General features: G+C 42.7%; 1 protein-coding gene across 1 annotated transcript in view; it reads left to right on the top strand.

Moving 5' to 3' along the window:
• Positions 1 to 18,671, top strand: part of LOC129007715 (sodium- and chloride-dependent glycine transporter 2) — a 59,027-nt gene extending 40,356 nt beyond the window's left edge. Inside the window, exons 14-16 of the mRNA XM_054438916.1 lie at positions 6,946 to 7,046; positions 11,717 to 11,884; positions 14,146 to 18,671. Coding sequence (XP_054294891.1) covers positions 6,946 to 7,046; positions 11,717 to 11,884; positions 14,146 to 14,301 — 425 coding nt within the window. The 3' untranslated portion in view covers positions 14,302 to 18,671. The remainder of the gene's footprint in view (positions 1 to 6,945; positions 7,047 to 11,716; positions 11,885 to 14,145) is intronic.
• Positions 18,672 to 22,404: the final 3,733 nt, after the last annotated feature.

Genomic DNA, 22,404 nt, shown 5'->3' with positions numbered 1-22,404 from the left:
CCACCACAGCGAATCTTAACTTTGTGCCCAGAAACAAAAGACCTTGCCAGGAGAGGCAAGAAGAAGCCCCCAAGGTCCTTCTTTGGCAACTCAGCCCCTCATGGGTCCACATGTAAGCTGAGGTCACTAGATGATCAGTTGGTAAAGTCAGGAAAGCACTTTATTTACAGCACTGGCCCAAGTGCAAGTAACTATCTGATTTACATCTTCTGTTTGTACCTGTACCCTAACTGCTGATTGCCACAAAGGGCACGTTTGCACAGTTCTTCCCTATAAAACAGGGCTGTTCAGGATGGTTTAAAACATCATTAAAATAGAAACCTCTTAATATTTCTGTTTTTAGGAATTAAATCAATAGCCTTCCTCCCATCCCCATGCAAATCTAGTCATAGTTTTCTTTGTTCTGAAGGAAAAAATAAATCCTGTGTGCTTTAGTCTCTGGGCTATCTTAATTTTCCTTGGGACCACCCAGAGAATCCCCTGGTTTCTAAGTAAGAGTGCTGGTGTTGGGCTTGCCTCCAGAATCAGGTTGACTCTGTGCTGCGCTCAGGTTGAACCTGACTTCTGCAGTGTCTGATGTGGGTGTGCGCCTCTGATTTAGATCTAGATGGAATTCTAAGAAGTGAATCTCAAGAAGAAAAATAAGCTAACATGACTAAGGTAAAAACAAAACAAAACAAAAAAAACCTGCACAAATCTGTAACTTATATCCCAGAAGACAGTGTATTCTTTATTGAGATGATGAGGCCCCAAACCAGTGCAGGGTTCATTTAAAATAGTAGAACATAAACCTGTGAAGGGTTAAAACGAACCTGACTCACTTGATGTACTACCTTCGTAGCCAGAATTAAAAAAAATACGCCACTGAATTGAAGAGATTTGTGTTTTCTTCTTGTTTCTAATAATCTCTAGATTCTAGAGGATATCATCCAAACATTTGAAATATGGTAGGGACAATTTTCAAGTTTTATTTATTAGATTGAAACAGTTGTTTGACGTTCTCAAATCAACATGCCTCAGTGGCCAATAGCTGGCTTCGAGGTATCCAGGTTTAAAAGTATAACTCCCTGAGTTTTGTGTAGAAGTGGTCCCTTTAGCAGACTTTTATCTAAGCAGAGTCATTTTGAAAAAATGATTTGCATTTTTTCTGGAGCCAGTACAGGGGCCTTTTGGCTGGAGGAACAATGTGATTGAACAGCCACTACCAAGGTCTTCTGCTTGCTAACTGCCTGGCTCTCCGTTGTGTATTTCCCCAACCTCAATGTGGAGTGGTCTTGATCTGTTTTCCATGTCAGTCAGTTACTTTTTTCACATCCCACCCCCCAGATGGCCTCTCTCCACATTCTTGTGGGAAATGTTAGATTCACAGCAGGCAATGGCTTTTGCTTGATGGACTGTTTTCAGTTCTTGCCCATCCTGATGGCTGAACTCAGCATGATTTTTTAAAGTACAAAAAAAAACCCCCAAAACAACAAAAATAAAGTGTCCCCCTGAAATCTACAAATTCAAGCTTAATTTATTTCTCTATGAGCCCCCTCCCTGAGCTCCATTTTCCCTTACGTTTTTATCTGAAACGTCATGGTGTACACCACCAATTTCAAGGTGCAGTGTTTCCTAGCTCCATTTGCTGGTACTCAGTAAACTTTAGGAATGCTTTAGCTCATTAATAACTCACACAGGTAAATGTGTGTGAGTATGTCATGTGGGCTCTTAAGAATGTGGAGAGCATGGGATAATGTCCTATATTCATGAAACTTGCCAACTAGCTCCCAAGGAAGAACACACACACTTAAGACACTGAGGAGAAGGACAGTGCTAACTGTACATCCCTGGCTGTGAGCCCTTTTGCTGCCCAGAGATAATGGAGGGTCAGAGTAGTCAGAAAATCCTTGGAGGTGGCATCTCAGAGAAAAAATAATATAAGATAAATAAACACTGGGACTTAGGGAGTGTTAAGCTGAGGGCCCTTCACATTAACTACAAAAGAATAACTTGGGGATTTACTTGTCCAAAAGTATACACAAGACTGGAGACATAATTTGTGGGACATAGTACTAAATGAAAATATAGAGTCCTTTGTTAAAAAAAAATATGAATTTCAATATGGTAGCTTGAGAGCATTAAACCAGGTATGGTTCCTCTCTGAGCACACAGATCTCTGTGCTCAGAGAGGAACCACACCTGGCCACCCAGGAGGGAGAGCAGCCCCCATGAACAATAGCCAGACCAAGGGCACAGGCGTGGTTTAGAGAGGCAAAAGCCACAAAGGTGCATGGGGGAAAGTGATTAACTGGTTGAAGCAAGTCCTTGACATCTCAGTTCAGGATCTTTTGGTCGTATGCAGTTTGTCATGGACTGATTTCTGAGCCTCATATCTGTTTGAGTCTAAAATAATAGCCATGAGTTCACCACCTTTTTTTCCCCCCTGCTGTTTTTCTGCTAATTCAGACTCATTTTTGAGAATCAGCTGCTCAGAGCCCTTTTGGGACCTGACTACTTGGTCTCTTATCCCTCCAGGCTTGAGGTCATGCAGCAGGCAAGTCCCTCTTGCCCATGCTCAAGGCTCCATGAACAGTTCCTTTATCATGAGTTAGGCCTTGAAGGCAAGATGGATGTGGATTAGGGGAAATGAGAAAGCAGGCAGAGGAAGCCATATAAACAGAGGCCTAAGATGAAAATAGCTGTTGACTCAGTGAAGGACTCAGGTGGAGACTTGGATGCGGGCCAAGGCCTGGGTGCTGGGAGTAAGGCAGAGGCTGGAGGAACTGGAGAGCTTGACTCAGGAATGGGCACGGTGCAGGAGGGTTGTGTGACAGGGGAAATGTCTTTCCAGGGTCCAAACTGGCCCTGGAACCCAAGCCTTTTCACTCTTGGTCCCGGGACTGCTCCTCTTCATTAAGTTGTCTCTTGCTGAAAACTGAGCACCCATGATCCACCCCTTCCTACAGCCTGGGGTCCAGCTCTTTATCCCCTCTTGGGGAGCTTGAGCACTTTTACCATGACCCCCTCCTCTTACAGGAGGCTGCTTATGTGTATTCCTTAGGTCTAACCTTGAGCCCTATCATATCGGTGTCCCCAGTCAAGCCACATGCCACCACCTCTTGGGGATGGTTTCATGAAGGGGAACAACATGGCAACAGGATTGATGCTAATAATAGAAATTTCTGGAATCTCTTTTTTTTTTTTTTTTTTTTAGAAAAAAAACTGAGGCCTGCTATTGGTGCTTTATATATATTTTTGAGGGCCTCAGCTTTGACTTCTATTTATTTTATTCTCTCCCCTCACTTATGCTCAGAAGGCCTAGTGGTCAGAGGCCACTCATTTGAAGGTGTACAATAAAAACTAAAGGAGACTAACAAATCCAAAGATGATCGGATCAGCTGCTCAAAGCATTCAGTTCTTGCCTGTAGACCCAAGAAAGCAACCTGGAGTGTCCTTGTGTCATGGATTGACCTCTCCGGAAAAGCCTTAAGAGCTCATTCGGCTCAGTCTCCCCAATCAACAACAGCTTGGGCAGGAAGACTGTTTCACCTAAGGTCACACAGTGAGTCAGTAGCAGAACTGGGGATCAACTCTTGGACCTTAACTCCCAGTCCAGTGCTCTTTCCACTGTACCATGTTTGTGACTGACCGCTGTCAGACTTGCCTTAAAGTAGAGCAGGAAGCTCAGCTGCAACCTAAGGCATTTTAGAGTGAGCTGGGAAAAGTTGCCTTGGATGAGTCCTCATACTTTTCCCAGTACAGGCTCCTCTACAGCAGCCCTGAGGCTTGGCGGCCCTCCACGATGGCTGTTGTCAGGGGTCTGAAGACTTGCTTTCCATGAGGGGTGGCTGACATTCTCAGTCTGAGCTTGGTAGGAAGTAAAAGCAAATGTCAGGAACGGAGGGCTGTGAAGGGTCTCAGGATCCATTATTTTGGTAGTGGTGTCTGGAGTGGAGTTTTTTGGGTTAATTTTAAGATTGAAGTACAATGTACATACATGATATATTTTTCATTTATGTATTTTTTATTAGATACTGACAAGTTATAGTGGTATATATTTGCGAGGTACAAAAGTGATGCTATAATATGTGTTATACAATGTGGAAGGATTGAATCAAGCTAATTGACATTTCTATCACTTCAAATACTTATTATTTATTCCTCCTGTCTAAGTGAAACACTGTATCCTTGACCAACATCTCCCCATTTTCCCCATTCCCCAACCTCTGGTAACTACCATTCTGCTGTCTCCTTCTATGTGTTCAATTTTTTTTTTAGATTCCACACATAAGTGAGAACACGCAGTGTTTGTCTTTCTGTGCCTGGCTTATTTTACTTCGCATAATGTCCTCCAGGTTCATCCATGTTATCACTTATGACATCATTTCCTCTCTTTTAAAAGGCTGAATGGTACACCATTGTATATGTACACCACATCTTTATCCATGCATCAGTTGATGCACGCTTATGTTGATTCCACTGATCCTGCAATAAACATGAGCGCAGATATCTTTTAGACATACTGATGTCACATCCTTTGGATATACACCCAGTAGTTGGATTGTTGGATCATATGGTAATGCTATTTTTAGTTTTCAGAGGAACATCCATAATGTTTTCCATAGTGGCTGTACTAATTTACATTCCTACCAACAGTGTACTAGGGTTCCCTTTTCTGCACAACAGCTGCAGCTCAATGAATTTTCACCCCAATGTAACCAGCACCCAAATCAAGATATAGAACATTAGTAGGGCCATTTTTTTCTTTTTCTTTTTTTTTTTTTTGAGACAGAGTTTTGCTCTGGTTGCCCAGACTGGAGTGCAATGGTGTGATCTTGGCTCACTGCAACCTCCGCCTCCCGGGTTCAAACGATTCTCCTGCCTCGGGCTCCCAAATAGCTGGGATTACAGGCATGCGTCACCATGCCCAGCCCAGCTGATTTCAATATGGCCTCAGCTTAAAAACTCATCATTCCGGCCGGGCGCGGTGGCTCACGCCTGTAATCCCAGCACTTTGGGAGGCCGAGGTGGGTGGATCATGAGGTCAGGAGATCGAGACCATCCTGTCTAACATGGTGAAACCCCGTCTCTACTAAAAATACAAAAACGCTGGGCGTCGTGGCGGGCGCCTGTAGTCCCAGCTACTGGGGAGTAGAGATGGGGTTTCACCAAGTTGGCCAGGCTGATCTCGAACTCCTACTCTCAAGTGATCCACCCGCCTCCGCCTCCCAAAATGCTGGGATTACAGGCTAGAGCCACCAGGCCCGGCCCAGCGGGGCCATTTTTTAAGGGTCTGAATTGAACTATTCCATTCTGCAGAAGGAAAACTCCAGTCTCTGTTTTCTAGCCCAGCAAGAGATTGTCTTCTCTCATCACATCCATCCTTCCCCACTTCCAAGTAGCAGAAGGCAGGCACTGAAAATACAGGACCAGGAAGGATAAGTGGGGACTGAGGTGGGGGTGGTGGGGGACACTGATCAGACAGGTGGTGGCCAGGGAGGTGATGGCAGAAGGGGGAGAGGTGGCCAGTGAAGGCAGGAAGAGGAACACCCAGAGACTGAATTCATCTGCTTTCGTGGAGCTCAGGGCAAAAGACCCAGAAATCTGAGGAGGCTGGGAAATCCTGAGAACAGGAGGAGCAAGGGACCAAGGTCTAGAAAGAAGGCCTGAAAATGCGCAAGGAGTATTCTTGATGGGAGGACATGTTGGTAAGTCCCTCTTGACCTGCAGGTACCCACTTTTCACGAAAATGATGGAGGATGAAGGAATGATGAGGTTTTTTTTTGAGACGGAGTCTCGCTCTGTCGTCCAGGCTGGAGTGCAGTGGCGGGATCTCGGCTCACTACAAGCTCCGCCTCCCGGGTTCACGCCATTCTCCTGCCTCCGCCTCCCGAGTAGCTGGGACTATAGGCGCCCGCCACGACGCCCAGCGTTTTTGTATTTTTAGTAAAGACGGGGTTTCACCGTGTTAGACAGGATGGTCTCGATCTCCTGACCTCGTGATCCGCCCACCTCGGCCTCCCAAAGTGCTGGGATTACAGGCGTGAGCCACCGCGCCCGGCCGGAATGATGAGTTTTTAAGCTGAGGCCACATTGAAATCAGAGCTGCTGACTATGAAGGAGCTTGAACTTGGAGACCGTACAGGTCCATTCAACATCTTAGTTCCACAGTTCCGGGAAGGCCACACTTCTGATGAGGTCGGAAAAGAATGCAAGAAACTGCCCAATTCTAAAATATTTGTCAATGCCTTTTTCTTTTGAGGAGTGGTTTTAAAAACCTTCCTAAACCAAGAGGGTGCAGGGATGGCGGTTGTCTAGGGCCATGAGAGTAACCATCTCCTCTGTTTTTACTTTAGTGAGGTTGATGAATGACAAAGAAGACAGCAGTCCTTTGAGTTCCAACAAAGTGGGTGATGGACACTTGGAATTTACGTTGGTTTTTGTGTGCGATTATCATCTTGCACGGCACAAAGATAAATGACTCATTGGAAGAGTGTCCTTGGGAGGGTGGGGGATAAAAGCCAGTGTGCAGTGATTTTCTCTCTAAATTCCAAGGCTTTCAGAATATGCTCTGCTTATTGACCACAATCTTCACTGGTTTTGCCAGAGTTGTCACTAAGCACCTCAGAAAACAGCTGCACATGTGAGATGTCAGGTTGTGGCAATGCTGAGAGCCTGGGCCAGGCTGGAACTAAGCTTTTTAGATGTCACCGTGGGCTGACATTTTTGAACATCACCACAGAGCATATTTAATATCTATTTAAGTGTTCAATTTGCCTTAATCTTCCTGGCAGCGAGTCATTTATCTGATGGTTCCCTGCTTAATAGAGGTCATGTTGATACCGGGCTGGGGCCAGCCCTAGCCAATGGTGCTTGAGTCGAGGGGCTCTAGTGCCTGCCCTGCCCCCACCTCACCTTCCTGCTACTGTGCCTTATACCTGTTCTCTGCTTGTCTATTTGCAGGCTTGCAAAGATTCTGTGAAGATATAGAGATGATGATTGGATTCCAGCCTAACATCTTCTGGAAAGTCTGCTGGGCATTTGTAACCCCAACCATTTTAACCGTAAGGATTTTGCATGTTTTCTTGTGCAGATAGCACCTTGCATACGTATGTGGTGTTTTACATTTGAACAGTGCGTGCTTGCGTGTAAGCCTGGGAGCTGGTAGGTTGGGTGCTGGTCTGTCTTCCAAATGAGAAAACTGAAGTTCAGAGAGTTGAAAAGACTTGCCTAAAGGTGCTTAGCAGGTCAGGTGCAGAGCTGGGACTCATGCACAGGTCTTTGGAGAACCCCTATGGCACATTTCCCATTATATCAGTCTGCTTTATGTACTAATAATGGATTACAATCACAGTCACGTTTTCCACGTGCTAACCATGCTGTAGGCTTTGTTCACAGTGCTTCCTATGTATAGCCTCATCTCTCCCTCACAGCAGCTCCTCAAGATTGGCATTATAATTATCTCCACTTTACAGATGAGGAAGCGGAAGCCCAGAGTTGGTGTGACTTGCCTTGCCTTGTACATCTAATAATTATCAACAGCTTGGATTTGAACTTAGGCGGTCTGGCTCTAGAATTCATGCTCTTAATCACTGTTCAACACAGCTGCTCTACAACTAATATAGCATTAAACTTTTATGCTAATTTTTATTGCTTTTGAGAACTACTTTGTCATCTTCAAGTGGGATGATGACATTTTGGGATCATCTGACATTCACCTTCTTAAAGATCAGAGCCTTTCACATTTCAGAAAATCTGCAGTTCAGGGACTTACATTCTCATTTTGTCACCTTTGTTATTGTGCTATAAGCTGCCAGCTTTGCCCCACTTCACACTGCAAACACAGCAATTGACAGAGATTTTTCCCCATCCTCCTCTGTGGCTTGTACAGGTGTAATTTTGGGAACGCTGGAGGATGTTGGCTGTAATTCCCACTGGATCCAGTAGGTGGCACTAGAAACCAGATTAAGACCTTTGTTTTACTATTAACACGTGGTCCCAGTTTCGCTAAAGGAAAGCAAGACAGGATGAAAGCATAATTGCAAAGGGAATGCATTTTTTTCTTTCTTTCTTCTTTCCTTCCCTCCCTCTCTCCCCTTCCTTCATAAAATGAGTTTTAATCAAAACATCTCAATTTCTTTCTGAAAAGCTAGAAATGTAGACAGAAAAATCGTTCAGCATTGATCTCCCTCTGCGTTGATGCGAACATCATACTGAGGCTGACATCCGTACCTATATTTTAGAGTCTGCAATTTGTCTGAAAAGTCCCACCAGATTTGGGGCATAGGAGTTGAAAAGGGTAGGCTTTCTATCTCTTGAATTCAGGACTGGAATGTATATGAAGAACTTGAATTTACCTAATCAGTGGGAAGAGAACATCTGCGAACAGACAGACTCGCAGGCCTCCGGTGTTCCCATCTCTACTGCGCTTGCCCTCTTCCCTGGGTCCTACCACTCATGATTTATGCTTGGCTAAAATCAAAGTTAGAACATGTTCTAGATTCTCTCTTGCTTTTCTTCCCACCCCAAAAGATACTGTGCTTCAGAGGATTTTATTATACTCTGGAACAACATCTCACATAGTAATAATCAGCGCTGCTATTTGTTGTGGTCTATATTAGGCAGACACTTTATAAGCATTGTTTCTAAAGCTTAGGACCACTTTGCCTGCTGGGTGATTCCTCTCTCATTTCACACATGTGTGCACTGAGGCTTGGCAAGGTCAAGGAACTTGCCCAAGGCCACTAGATTTGGAGGTGACAAAGCCAAGAATTGAATCCAGGACTGTCTAAGCTTCAAGCCAATACCTATATATTATTTCTAAAAACCTAATACTTTCATCTTTGAGTTTGGCCAGTTTGGATTAAAATAGTTCTAATCATTTTTGTGAGCAGAATGTCAGAGAAGAGGAATTTTACGGACTTGCTGTTTTTTGAGAAAGTTCCTCAACTATGTTGTGCTTTATTTAGTTACTAATATAAATCTTATGCCAGAAAGTTGTGGAGAGGTCCCAGAAAACATCCTGAACCAGATTCCCTTTCTGTGTTGGCTGGGAACTAGGGACAATGAGAAGGGGTCAATTCCATCATCATTGTCAACTGATGAGTCTCCCTCCAGCACTTTCTTTGGCTGCCATCACAAAAAGGTCAGGGTGTACCTGACTCAGTGGCTAAATTATTACCTATCATGGCCAGTCCCAGCCAAGGACAGGGTTTCATCAAAGTTAACTTGGCAGAGGGAAATTTATGGCAAAGGACAAATTTGCACAGGTAAATTCGATGTGATATTTGTGCAACTGGAAATGAGTGTCGGAGGACCAAGCCCAACACTTATTTTTTGCCATTTGCGCTTCTATAAAATGGATATTTGTGGTGTGCTGCAATAGGCTAAGATTATGGGTTTAAATTACTTTGGAGCCCCTAAAATGAAATTGATCATTTTTATATATGCCTTCATGGATTTATAGAGCTATAAATATTCTCCATGCAATTATTGTATACATAGTCGGATCACGTTACTGAGTTATGCATGCACATAAGCAGATGTATTGCTATTTATATAGTAAATGAAATGGAGCAGCTTACCATAATTACATTAGGCCATACTTCCAATACTCTGGTTAATAAAGCTTATAACTCTAGGGACAAATGTTTAAAAAGGGGCCTAGAGTAGACATCTCTTTCCATAGAAGACTTTTTTCCAGCAGTTGTCTTTGGGCTCATGTTGCTTTGAATCAATATATTGAATTATTGTTGTACTGAAATAATCACTTGCCCCAGCTGCCTGGGCTTTGTGGCAATAATACAGATGCCTTACATCCATCTAGCACTTCACACTTTTCTAAAACACTTTCATACATTATCTTTCCTGGTAAAATTCCTTCCAGTCACTTTTGGGCAGTTATTTTGTTGTTTAAGTTAGGAAGAGAGGGGTGGGGAGAGGAGGAGAGGACTTACATGGGTACATTATTCTAGGCTGATGTTGCTACAGGCAGGGTGAATACAGGGAGCCATACACTTTTCAGGGAAATTTTCCCCCAAAGGCTTGAGTAGAGAAGTTAGAACCTTGGCTCCACTTTTTAAAGATGCCTCTATTTTCAGCACTTGAATTCCTTTCTTTCTCTTTAGCTGCACTGGCCAAGTCTTCAGAGGGTTCTCACGGCTGTTGCTAGCCCGTGTGTGCAGTGATAGGAGTCAATGGGCAGAAAACACATCATGACCTCTCTTAAAATCAAGGGGGGGACTCATGAGTAAATACCAAACTATCATTTCCAGAAGACCCCTGTGTGGTATACACAGAGTGAGATATATCCATTTTATAGCAGGGAAGTCTGGGACATAAAGGTCCCTCAGCTAATTAGTGGTTGGGCCAAGATTAGCCTGCTGGTCTCTGGGCTCACGGCTCACCACTTGGTGATGACGCCTGTTCTCATTGAGTCATTTAAGGGGAGCTGTGCATCCCTTCTGTTTGTCCCACAGCTTATTATAGGACCAAGCTTCCAGCTCAGTCACTGCCTGGGGACTACTCTGGGTCTTACTCAGCCAGCATTAGAGGCAGCTCCTGGATGTGGGCCATTCCTCATTCCAGAAGAAAGCAAAGTAGATTCAATTTTTTAAAAGTAAGAATACATAAACCTAATGGGTTTCCCCTCCCCTGCCATTCCCTTCCCTCCACCCCCCACCCCTCTTGCCCTCTCCCCTCCTCTCCTCTCCCCCTCCCCTCCTATGCCCTTCCCTTTTTCTTGAGACCAAGACGTGCCCTATTGCCCAGGCTGGGGTGCAGTGGCATGATCTCGGCTCACTGCAGCCTCTGCCTCCCAGGTTCAAGCAATTTTCCTGCCTCAGCCTCCCAAGTAGCTGAGATTACAGGCGCGTGCCACCATGCCTGGCTAATTTTTATATTTTTAGTCAAGATGGGGTTTGACCATGTTGGCTAGGCTGGTCTCAAACTCCTGACCTCAGGTGATCCACCGCCTCAGCCTCCCTAAGTGCTGGGATTACAGGTGTGAGCCATTGCACCTGGCCTCGGTTTCTTTCTTATAACAAAAGCTTGATTATTACCCATTATAGAAAATACAGGCTGGGCGCGGTGGCTCACACCTGTAATCTCAATACTTTAGGAGGCCGAGGTGGGCAGATCACCTGAGATCAGGAGTTTGAGATCAGCCTGGCCAACATGGTAAATCCCGTCTCTACTAAAAATACAAAAATTAGCTGGGTGTGGTGGCATATGCCTGTAATCCCAGCTATTTGGGAGGCTGGGGCAGGAGAATCGCTTGAACCTGGGAGGGGCAGGTTGCAGTAGCCGTGATCACACCATTGCACTCCAACCTGGGTGACAGAGTGAGACTCTGTCTCAAAAAGAAAAAGGAAAAGTAAGTACAGACAGCTCCTACTTAAAAACACCCACTATCACCCCTGCCCACCTCTGCCTACTTGTCACCTTGGTATATATCCTTTAAACTTGTCTTCTCTCTGTCTGTCTGTATACACATGCACACATATTACTCCACTCCCATGGTTTGGCAAATGCAGAGTCAGCAGCTCAGAATATATAATTTCCATCTCTTTGAAATTTAGTTTCTTCATCTGAAAAATGGATTAATAATACTACTCTTTCGTGGGTATAAAATAATAGAGACGAAAACATCAAACTCATAACAGGGGTTTAATAGTGTTGAGTGCTTGAATAATTCACACCACCACCCTAACGTGTGTCACTTTTATCTTTCCAGTTTATCCTTTGTTTCAGCTTTTACCAGTGGGAGCCCATGACCTATGGCTCTTACCGCTATCCTAACTGGTCCATGGTGCTCGGATGGCTAATGCTCGCCTGTTCCGTCATCTGGATCCCGATTATGTTTGTGATAAAAATGCATCTGGCCCCTGGAAGATTTATTGAGGTAATTTTGTCTACTTCTTTCCCTCCCAATTCCTCCCAAGGGAAAGCCCATAAAAGCTCTGCATGTTAAAAAACAAAAGATTCGGTAAACTTATTCAAGAGGGAGACTTGGTGATGAAGCGATTACAGTTGCCACTGTTTCTGTTAAACCCATTTTTATTATGTATGATTCCTCTAATGGAAGGGCTCAGCCAATCTGCAAGCAGAACTGTTATTATGCTAGTCCTCAGTGTGGTGACAGCTCTGGGGAATAAACGATCGGAGGGTCTCCTCTTTCCTGGAGTTTCCTCCTCCTTTTCCCTCATCCACAGCTTAAATCTCAGTGTTTTGTTTTTAACCACACATCAGATTCCCCCTTCCCTGATGCTCCTCTCTGTCTAAGCCTTCTTCTTCCCAAACATCTATTACCATTAAACTTAAAATCACTACCCCCTCCTGTTGTGCCTCTGTTAGGGATGGTTGAGGGTCTCAGCTGATTAAAATGTCACTGTTCCCATAGAATGTAGTGAGAATTTCAGGACCTGGCTGGTATGAGGTGAGACTTGTCTTTCTTTGTCAATTGATCCCTTGCTGGACCCAATTCCCATCTCTAGTGTGAAGAATCCCCACTGTCACTCCTGAGTGAATGGGAAGGGAACTGCCTCTTGTGCCACCAGTGAAGTGTGGTCAGGCTTTTGTTATTTATGAGGAGTCGCTTGCTCAGGTGTGCTAGGAATCACTCAGCCCTGCCTCGGTCTTGAGGATCCAGGAATGTGGCATTTTGGACTAAATCAGGGCTACTTAGGGTTTGCTCCAGAGACCAGCAGCATCCTTCTCACCTGAGAACTTGTTGGAAATGCACATGATCAGAATCCAGGCAGAAGACTCCTACTGAACCAGAGTCTTGGGGAAATGGGACCCTGGCATCTACAGTTTAACAAGCTCCCCCGTTAGTGAAGCACTGGACTAGACTCAGGTGATAGAAGGCAGAGAAGAACAGTTTGGCCTTTGCTGTTGGTCTGATGGGTTGAAAAAGGAATGAAGAAGGAGCAGGCCTCTGGGTTATCCCATTGAGGCTCTGGAGGGGAGACAGAGGATGGGAATCAGGCATGTGGTATGTGCACAACGCAAAAGTCCACTGGGTGGGGAGGTAGCTTTTGTCTTCATTGGACTAACGGTGGAGACAGAATTAGCAAAAGGAGGTATAGGAATCTTTTTACTGCAGCTGTATTCTAGTTTCCAACCTCAGGAAATTCTGTTATTCCCTTGAGGTAAATGAGGTAAGTGACTGGCCCCATGGGCTTCCAGAGATGGTTCACTCCTGCCCCACATAAGCCTCCCCACCAACTGACCCAGAAATCTCTTTCCCTCTGAATAGAACCTGGTCTGGCCTCTGCCACTTTTGTCTTAGGCTAAAAATCTCTAAACTGATTGAGTTGGCTATATAAATTTATTACGGTGGATTTGGGACACAAAGGTTGCAAACTGATGATTAAGGAGAGATTAAACTAACAGCTGTAAGTACCAGCTTCACTTTAAAAGGTAATAAACATATAATTGTTCCCTCTTAGTCAGAAATATGTTTTCTTTCCTTTTTCTAGAAAATGTTCCAGTCAAGTTCTGTTTTCCATAAAAATTTCAGCTGAAGGATTAGAGACATTCCTATTATTTTTAGCTTGCCTGCAAGAACCTACACTGCTGAACCAAGTCAGAAGCGTGTATTTTGTCAACAGATAATTAAAATCTTTGCTCACTCTTGGCGATGTATCTTTGGGGTTGGATTTTTTTTTTTCCTCTGGTCATTTATATCCTTCTGGGAAATATGCTAAACAAAATCCAATTATTTAGATGTAGCAATCCACTGTTGAGACTACAGAACAAAAGTAATCAAGCACATGTCTTTTGCTGACTGTGTTTGGCAGTGAAGAGAGAAGCTTGTGGATTCTCTTCATTTGGAGGGAAAAAATGTATAATTAAAATCTGGGCCCTTTATCCTGTATTAATCTTGTGCAAGGCAAACACAGAGCAATTGCAATATTGCTTGCAGGGTGATGTAAATAATTTCAAGTGAACCAAACTAAGTGTCCTCTTTAATGTCTCTGACCTAATTAATTAATGAACGCTTATCTTCCTAACTGCCTCTCTTCGTAGAGGGCCTCTTGGCTCAAGCAAGAACTCTGGTCAAAGTGGTCATAAGCAGTTTGGGGATGGGTGGGTCCTCCCCAGGTGGGGAAGGTGCATTACTTCTGTGACCATGTATGTCTGTCTTTGGCTTCTTTGCAGAGGCTGAAGTTGGTGTGCTCACCACAGCCGGACTGGGGCCCATTCTTAGCTCAACACCGTGGGGAGCGTTACAAGAACATGATCGACCCCTTGGGAACCTCTTCCTTGGGACTCAAACTGCCAGTGAAGGATTTGGAACTGGGCACTCAGTGCTAGTCCAGTGGTGTGGGATGGTCCAGATTTGATCCTGTTTTTCCTCTCTGCCTCCTCCTAATGTTTTCCATAGCTCTCCTCCCATTTTTCTTCATCTTTCTTCCTACATCTTGGTTCACATCCACACATGAGAGTGATTATGTAGAAAAGTAGGCATAGTGTCACATGCTGTAGTAAAGAGCTACACAGACCACCTGAAGCGCTGTTTGCCTGTGCCCCTGGTGACTGTTTCTGGTCAGGTTGGTCCCCTGACCACACGTTTTACCCTGCAGAGGAGGATCAGTTAGGTGAGCACTCGTAGGTGTGTGTGGTTTGGTCAATAGAGAGGTATCCACTGTGTGATGGCATGGGGGGTGCCAGTAAGGCATATACAGAATGGCTGAATTACAAGACTTAATTTGGACTTGAACAGAACTGAGCAATGTAGTGATCTTGTTCAGACACACAAAGTTCAAGACAGGTTTTTCTTTTCAGAGAGTCAGCAGTGGTCAGAAAATGTTTTGGATGTAAGACAAGACCATTCAATTTGGACACCACTGAGGTGGTTAAGTTTATATTTCCAGTCACCACTGGGGATCTGTTTCCTTCATTTGGATCAGCAATCTCCAGTTACCACTAACTCAGATGCTACAGTCTGCACATTGTGACTTTGATTGAACTATCAGTTTTCTTCCCTCAACTGTCTTTTTTTTTTTTTAAATAACCACATTTGTGAGTTCTTTTGGTAATTTCCTCCACCTCTGCCCAAGAAGCCATCATATAAGTTGTGCCCCATTTTGTACGTTCATAGTGGAGCTCCATGCTCATTTCTACATGACATTTAGCACCATGGTTCAATGTCAAGATCCTGTGTTTCTTCTCTAAATGTCTTTCTATAAGCTGTAGACATCTTGTCTTTTGACCTCTGGGAAAACAAGACTTAGCCTGGTTCTGTCTACGTATTATATATATAGGACACATGCTCTTAAAAAACAGATAACTTCTTAATTTTTACTCTTTTTCATTCACAGTAAATGCCAATTGTGGTCATAGAGAAATCTAAGAAATGGAGAGTTTAATAGAAAGCAACCAAAATATTCACTGCACTGGTAGTACATTTTAGGACATGGTATTTTAGAACTTTCTGATAAATACAGCTTAGGTAAGTAGTGAGTAAGCCAATTAAGACTATAGCTTTTAAGACTACATTTAGCCGATTCAATTTTAAGAGTTCCCTATTCACAGTACTCATTTTAACTGCACTCTAATGAGAGCGGATCATATGTCTGCAGAAATTGGCGAAGTGTAAACTTTATTATCTTCTTGTATCCTGAACATGCATATATGAAATTTTAAAAATGTGACATGTGTTCATGTAGTGTGAACTTGTCGTGGTGTTTTCTGTCCTTATAAATATCTTATGAATTCTGTAGAGATGGTGAGTTTAGTATAGTGTAGTCTGGGAATTTTATTTTCCCTTACAGTAATAATATCTAAACCTAAAATTGTTTCCTTTAGGGGAGATCATTTAAATCATTTTCTTCATTTATCTTCATAGTACAGGGTCTCAGGCAAAGTTTTCAGTTCAAATCTTGTATATTGTTGTGACATTTTCATCTTGTTTAACAGCAATGAAACCCAACAACAGACTTTAATGTAGATTTTTTTTTAAAAGATTTCATTTGTTAAAAAAAGTCTCAACTCATTTTACTGAGCTCTCCCTTTTCTAGGGCAAGTATCATTGCCATTTGCCAACATCAATATGAACTTCCAGTTTTTAAGAGTAGCTTGTGAAAGGTTTTAGAAAAGGAAACAAAGATGGGTTTTGAACTTTAGATTTTCATGTCTTTTGTCTGCAGTGTATATTTGTTCTCCCCTCTCCTTCTCATCCTTCCCCCCCTTGTCTCCTAAAGCTCGAACTTGCTTGAGTCTATCACAGAGACTAAACCCTGAGCTTCCCCTAAACTTAGCTTTAGGAAGCTGAGCTGTGGCCTCACCTCTCTGCCATGAACACAGGTTTCTCTAAGAAAGCCATATTGATGAGAAGCCCCCAATTAGTGCAGCAGATGTTGCACAATGGTACCAAAAATGAGCCTCTCCAACTGATACCTGGTAGAGTGAGAGGAGCCCGGAGGAATAACTTAGGCCTGGAAATTATCTGCAGGCTTTCCAATTTGAAGGTTGAGAAAAAGAGCTTAAATCAATTAGCATTCTCTCATGGGACTGGTATGTTTGTGTCAGGATGAATGTTTTTTGGCTCTCCTGTTGCCTCTTGGCTAAAACTCGAGTCTGATGCTGGACACCAACCCAATTTCTGCTAATTATTGCTTTTGTGATGAAAAGAAGGTGGGGGTGGGGGGCTCCCACAGATGCTGCCAGGTTTGTTTTGTACAAACTGAAAGTTAACTTAATTGTGAGAATGGAGACCTTGTCACTAGCTGCGTGTTTTGGATTTGGGGGCATTTACATTTGTGTTATGATTTGTCCAGGTAAGATGCAGTAGCTGCTCCCTGAGCAGCTGTTTCCCCCCAACCCCACTTCACTATAATTTCCAAGATTTTTTTCCCTTTGTTTAAAGGGACATGCTTAGGTGAAAGATTCCAAATTTACCTGGAATTGGTTACCTTGTAAATTTAGCTTGTCTAATGGATTGTTTCCATGATATTAAAATGTACAGTCAATAGGGAGAAAAAAATAAATGGATAAAAATAAAATGAATAACATTGCTAGAAACTGGCACCTGAAAATTTCCCTTGAAAGTGGGGAAAAAACCAAGTAGCTGAGGAAAGACTTTCATTGGTTCACTGTGTAGAATGGTGGAGCATTTTCTACTTGTGAGATGATTTCATAACACCAACAAATGCCAGAAACTCATTCAGAGAAAAAAAGCCATATGTGAAAAACAGTAATCCTGTCATATCCTTAGAGGAGAAAAAATGTATATTTCTTAACAATCGGTGTTGTGACTTCTTATGCAAATGTCTTGCATATTAGTAACTTTTATTATCTTTAGGACTGTGCTTATCAGGTACAAATATGTCTAGTTCTGTTTTATTGTTTCTTTTTCCTTTATATTTATGTATTGCATGAGGTCTGTGGTCAACGCAAAATCATGATGACCTCAATGTCTTTGAAATTTGCAATGTGTTTTTAATATGTAAGAAATGTAATCAACTTGTATTTCAGTAAGCAGCACTTTAAAAAGAGTTTAACACGATGACCTTTAAATGGATAGGACTTGGGTTGTTTTTGTGGTAATGTTGCATTGGAGTTGAGTTTTCCCTTAATTAAGCTCTTGTTTCCTCATCTACGTTTCTCTCAGTGCTTCATGTCCACCTTTGCTGTCAGCATGGTTTTCCCATGCCTAAAAGTAAGATTTTCTTTTCTCTTTGTTCCCTTGGCTATAGGTCATTGTCCTCTTCCCAGAGGCTAGCACAATAACTGTTGCTCAATGTAAGATGAGATGGCAAGATCATACTACTGTTGTTGCACCTGGATTTGAGTTGGGACATGCTTCTTTGAGGCAGATGACTCAAGAGAGGACGTGCTGTGTGGCAGGGTGTTTTGCAGGACCAAAAGGCCAAGGCCAACAGAGGAGCATTTCCTTCTCTTTCACACTGGGTATCAAGCAGAAAACTTCCAGGCTGGGAGCAAAGGTGTGGGTGATTCTGCCTTGATACTCATTTCTCCACAAAGTGGCCCTAGGATTTGTGAAAGTGAAGCTTCCTATCTTTTCCAGATTTTGCTTTAATTGCCCAGAAAGGCCAAGTAGTTTTGAAATGTGGTCTTTGCTCAGGTCACCTCTGAGCAGCCTGCAGCCAAAGAGAAAGTGTTTTCAGATTGGGTATTCATCACCTCTGAAAAGCAAGCAGTGGTTTGACTTGCCTGCCATGGATTAAATACATCTTCAGGTAACCATTTGCCTTATAGGTGTATTTTAGTAATTGACTAAAAACTGTTTTGTCTCTCATTTGTTCGTGTTTTTTTGCACTTTATTATGGACCTGTAAAGGAATACGTTAGTTCTTACATTGTGTACTTGGCTAATGTCCTAAATGCAGGCATCTTTTGTGGGTACTGTTGCCCATGAATAAATACATGTTCCCTAATCAGGTCCTTATATTTTTTCATTAACTATACATGAAGAAAATATATTATGTTACAAATGATGCATCATATATATATATATCTTATAGATTACATATTATATACTGCACATTATTCATTTAAGAAGTCATTATTCTTGAGGCCCTACCTCAAATTTTGTATTTATGTACAAAAATGCAATTTATTGTATTATATATTTGCCTATTATGTACTGATATAAATTAGAATTTATCCTAATAATGTATGAGTTCACAAAACCCTAAATAAATGTCAGTGTTTAAAACATGATTATAGTATTGTGTCTCTTACAAAGCCATTAACCATCATCTTTATTTCTTAATAAACAGCCTTATAGGTATCCCCCAGATTGATCAATTTTGTTGTGCAAAACCTGGAACAGCCATGGGAAACTGCCCTCCTGGGAAAACGAGATACTGTGCTGCTGCAGAAACAAATATCAATTATTATATTTTTAACCATCAGAATACACTATTTGCTGAATTATTAATCACCCTCATGGGGGGAGAGAGAGAGATGGGAGTAGGAGAAAGAAGGAAGAAAAAGAGAAAGAGAATCTGAGTAGATCTGAGATCTGAACAGAAAGACTGGACAAGTTAAAACATTGTGTATGTTTTCATGATCATTTTGTCAGTCTTCAACTATATTTCAATTTAGCAAACATTTTATGTAGTTCCTGTATTGTGCTAGGCCCCAGGCAAAATGGAATAAAATGGTCTCAAATCTTAAGGAACTCAAATTATAGTAGAAGGAAAACCTATTTCTAAATAACAAAGAAATGCCATTTCTCTCCTTTTGAGTGGGTGGAGCCCTCATGTTCCTTATTCAGAGATGGGGCCCTAGGGTTCGGTGTCATGTTCTCTGCTGTCTGATCAGGTCAACCCAGAGGCTTGACTCTGTCCTCCTCAAATGAGCACAACATACTCATGCTCTACCTCCATCTTCAGCTTCAGTGATGAAAGGCTACAGAGATGATCTAGGCTATCCTCACCGGGAAAGAAATGCCCTCACAAGCTGATGCTGAAATCCACATGCCAAGTGCACAGGTGTCCAGCCTGCAGTCAAGCTCCAGGCTGGGAAAAGTCTATGATAATAAGAGCTCCATATAATACATTCAGGACTGGCCTTAAAACTGTACTTTGGCAGGTGCACAGCACTGTGAACACTAAACTCAGTGTAATGTCTTTTCTTCCCAGCAACAGTGCTCCTGAAAGGGCAAGAAGTGCACTCTGTGGGATCAGAGCTTGGTGCTGACTCATCATCTTCTATCTCCTTCCTGAGATTCCTTTGATCATTGTGTGTGTGTGTTGTGTTTAACTCTTTATCTTGAAAAATTTCAGGTATACATAAAGTTGGAGAGAACAGAATAATGAACTCCTATGTCCACATCACACACTTTCAACAATTACCGACTCATGTCCAAGTTTATTTCATGATCCGTCTCCCCACACTGAAACTCTGTTTCCTTAGAGTATTTCAAAGCAGATCCCAGGTACCATGGAATTTCAGTTAGAAATGCTCTATTATGTTTTTATAAACCTTCTAAATATGTTTTTCCTTAATTGGGGATAAGGAGAAATAGGGGAAACTTAAGAGTTAATTTTTTATTTTTAGAAGAAGAGTCACCAGTCTGATACTCCAGTCTCACTGGTGACTCTTTTCCCAGGATTTGTCATGGGATTTGCTGGATCATGGCGAAGTCTGGGAGTCCAGGGGGGATGCTGGGGTATGTGGGGTCTTGGATGTGGGCTCAGGGGACTCAGGATAGCCCAGGTATTTTTATTTCATAACTTGATTCCTCTTGCCTACTCCTTTCAATCAGGAAACAGAGGCAGAGGCATTCTGCAATTATGTGGTATATTCACTTGCATGATTTGCCTCCAGGCTTCCAGCCAGCTCCATCATGTGGCACTCACTGCCGGTGTTCAGGAAAGATGCACAGAGAGAAGTCTGGGTCTTACCTCCTAAGATTGCATGAATTTCATCTTTCCGGGCTTAGGGCTTTGAGATAAAACATATTTAAAAAAAATCACTCTGTCCCACCTACTCAAAAGTGGAGAGCACTGGTAAGCACAGGCCCATGACAATCTCACTGAGAACCTTTTTTTTTTTTTTTTTTTTTTTTTGGCCTACTTGTGAGTGCTTATTTCTATACACAGCCTTGAGGTGAGGGCAAGAATGACAGAGAACTTGCACTAGGCCAGTACTGATATTTTATAAAGTTGGTAAAATGTGAGGGAGTGTAGGGGAGAAACTGGTAACTACCTTTGAATTTCTATTCTTCCCTTTTTTAGTAATATCTCTGACTTTAGCCAGGCTTGTTGCCACCCAGCCAAAGCATGACGTTTCTTGGTTCCCTTGCTGCAAAGTATGGTAGATTGACCCGGCTTCACTTCTTTATGCCCCGCCCCCGCCCCCCGTGAACCACACCCTTGTTGTGTCCTCAGCATGGGTGGATTGTACTTCTTGCCCTTGACTTGGGGCTTGGTAATGCATCTGTGCTTTGGCTAATAGCGTGTGAACAGATGTGGCAGTGTGCCAGTTTTGAGTCTAGACCTTAAGAGGCCTCACCTATTTCTGTCTGCTCCTTGGTGTCTCTTTGGGCCATGAGGAACAGATGTGGCTAGCCCATCAACCCAAGGAAGATGAAAGGCACATGGGACAGTCACTCAACTGAAACACAGACCTGCAGTGAGAAATGGAATCAGCCCAGCCATTGTAACCTGAAGCAGAACTGCCTGTCTGAGACCAGCATGGATGAACTGAACCCTAGCCAACCTGCAGATATGTGTTTAGTGTTGTATGACATGGAAATTTTGTGGTTGTTATGTAGCAATAGCTAACAGATACATATGGAGTGGCCCTGTGACTAGGTTCTGCCCAAATATATATGGAAATAATACATGAAACTCCTAGGCATGCTCTTCTTCTCTTCATTCTCTTCCATATTTTGCTGTCTGGAATGTGGCTGTAATGGCTGGAGTACCAGCAGCTATATTGAACCATGAGGACAAGAACTACATTCTAGGGATGGTGGACTCTCCAACTCTAGAATTCTTTTACTGAAGAGAGTATTAAAGACCTAAGTTATTTAAATTACTATCGTTTGGGAGTTTTCCTGTTATATGAAGCCAGATAGAATCTCTACTGATATAGGAAATAAACACTCTTGGCCTTTTATCCCACTCCCTATTCTCCCATCCCTTGTGGAGGAAGGTGCCAGCCATTGGTCCTCATTTCTCAACGGGGTCTCCTTAGCTTTCTCTTTTCATCCAGATCAGTGGGAGCGATGGCTGTGGCAAGGTGCAGCCTGCAGGGAAGGCAGATGGCCAGTCTATTTTGGCTTTCACATAGGCTACGCTCTTCCAGCATTGTCTCTACATTAATAAAAGTGACGTTTTAGCCTCCTGCTAACTGTTGTCTTATTTCTCAATTGGTTCAGAACTCAGGCAGGGAATTAGGCTGTTATGAAACTGACTTCACAGGCTTCATCCCAGGAGAAACAGTAAAGTTCATATGGCCTGGGTTTGAGTCTCACTCAGCCACTTACTTGGTCAATGGCTCACTTTCCACATTTGTAAGATAGATATAATAATGCAACCTACCTAACTGGGTTGTTTTGAAGAATAAATGGGTTAATCCTTGGATAGTACTTACAGCAGTAACCACTCATAGTTACACTTAAGAAATGTAGCCAATACCATTCTGGCCAGGGCTGGGATGGAGCCTGTTTCTAGGGCCTCTTTGAAGATAGTGTGCCAAATTTTTAATGGTCTGTTGGAATGGACATGTGATTACTTAACATTTAATAAAGCCTAGATATGAGCACACCTTGGTTCTTGTCATCAGAAACTTGAAAATTTTCCAAGATTATTGATGTTATGGATTAGAATGGTTTCATCCAAAGAATCATGAGATGTCTTTATCTATATGTCTATATACTTTTCTACCTATTTTCCTACAGATCTATACCCAGCTTTGCTCTAAAACATGTTTGAAGATA

Source organism: Pongo pygmaeus, chromosome 9 (assembly GCF_028885625.2).
Source record: "Pongo pygmaeus isolate AG05252 chromosome 9, NHGRI_mPonPyg2-v2.0_pri, whole genome shotgun sequence".
NCBI lineage: Eukaryota > Metazoa > Chordata > Mammalia > Primates > Hominidae > Pongo > Pongo pygmaeus.
The sequence above is the reverse complement of the archived record's forward strand: the minus strand, read 5'-3'. Positions and strand labels throughout refer to the sequence as shown.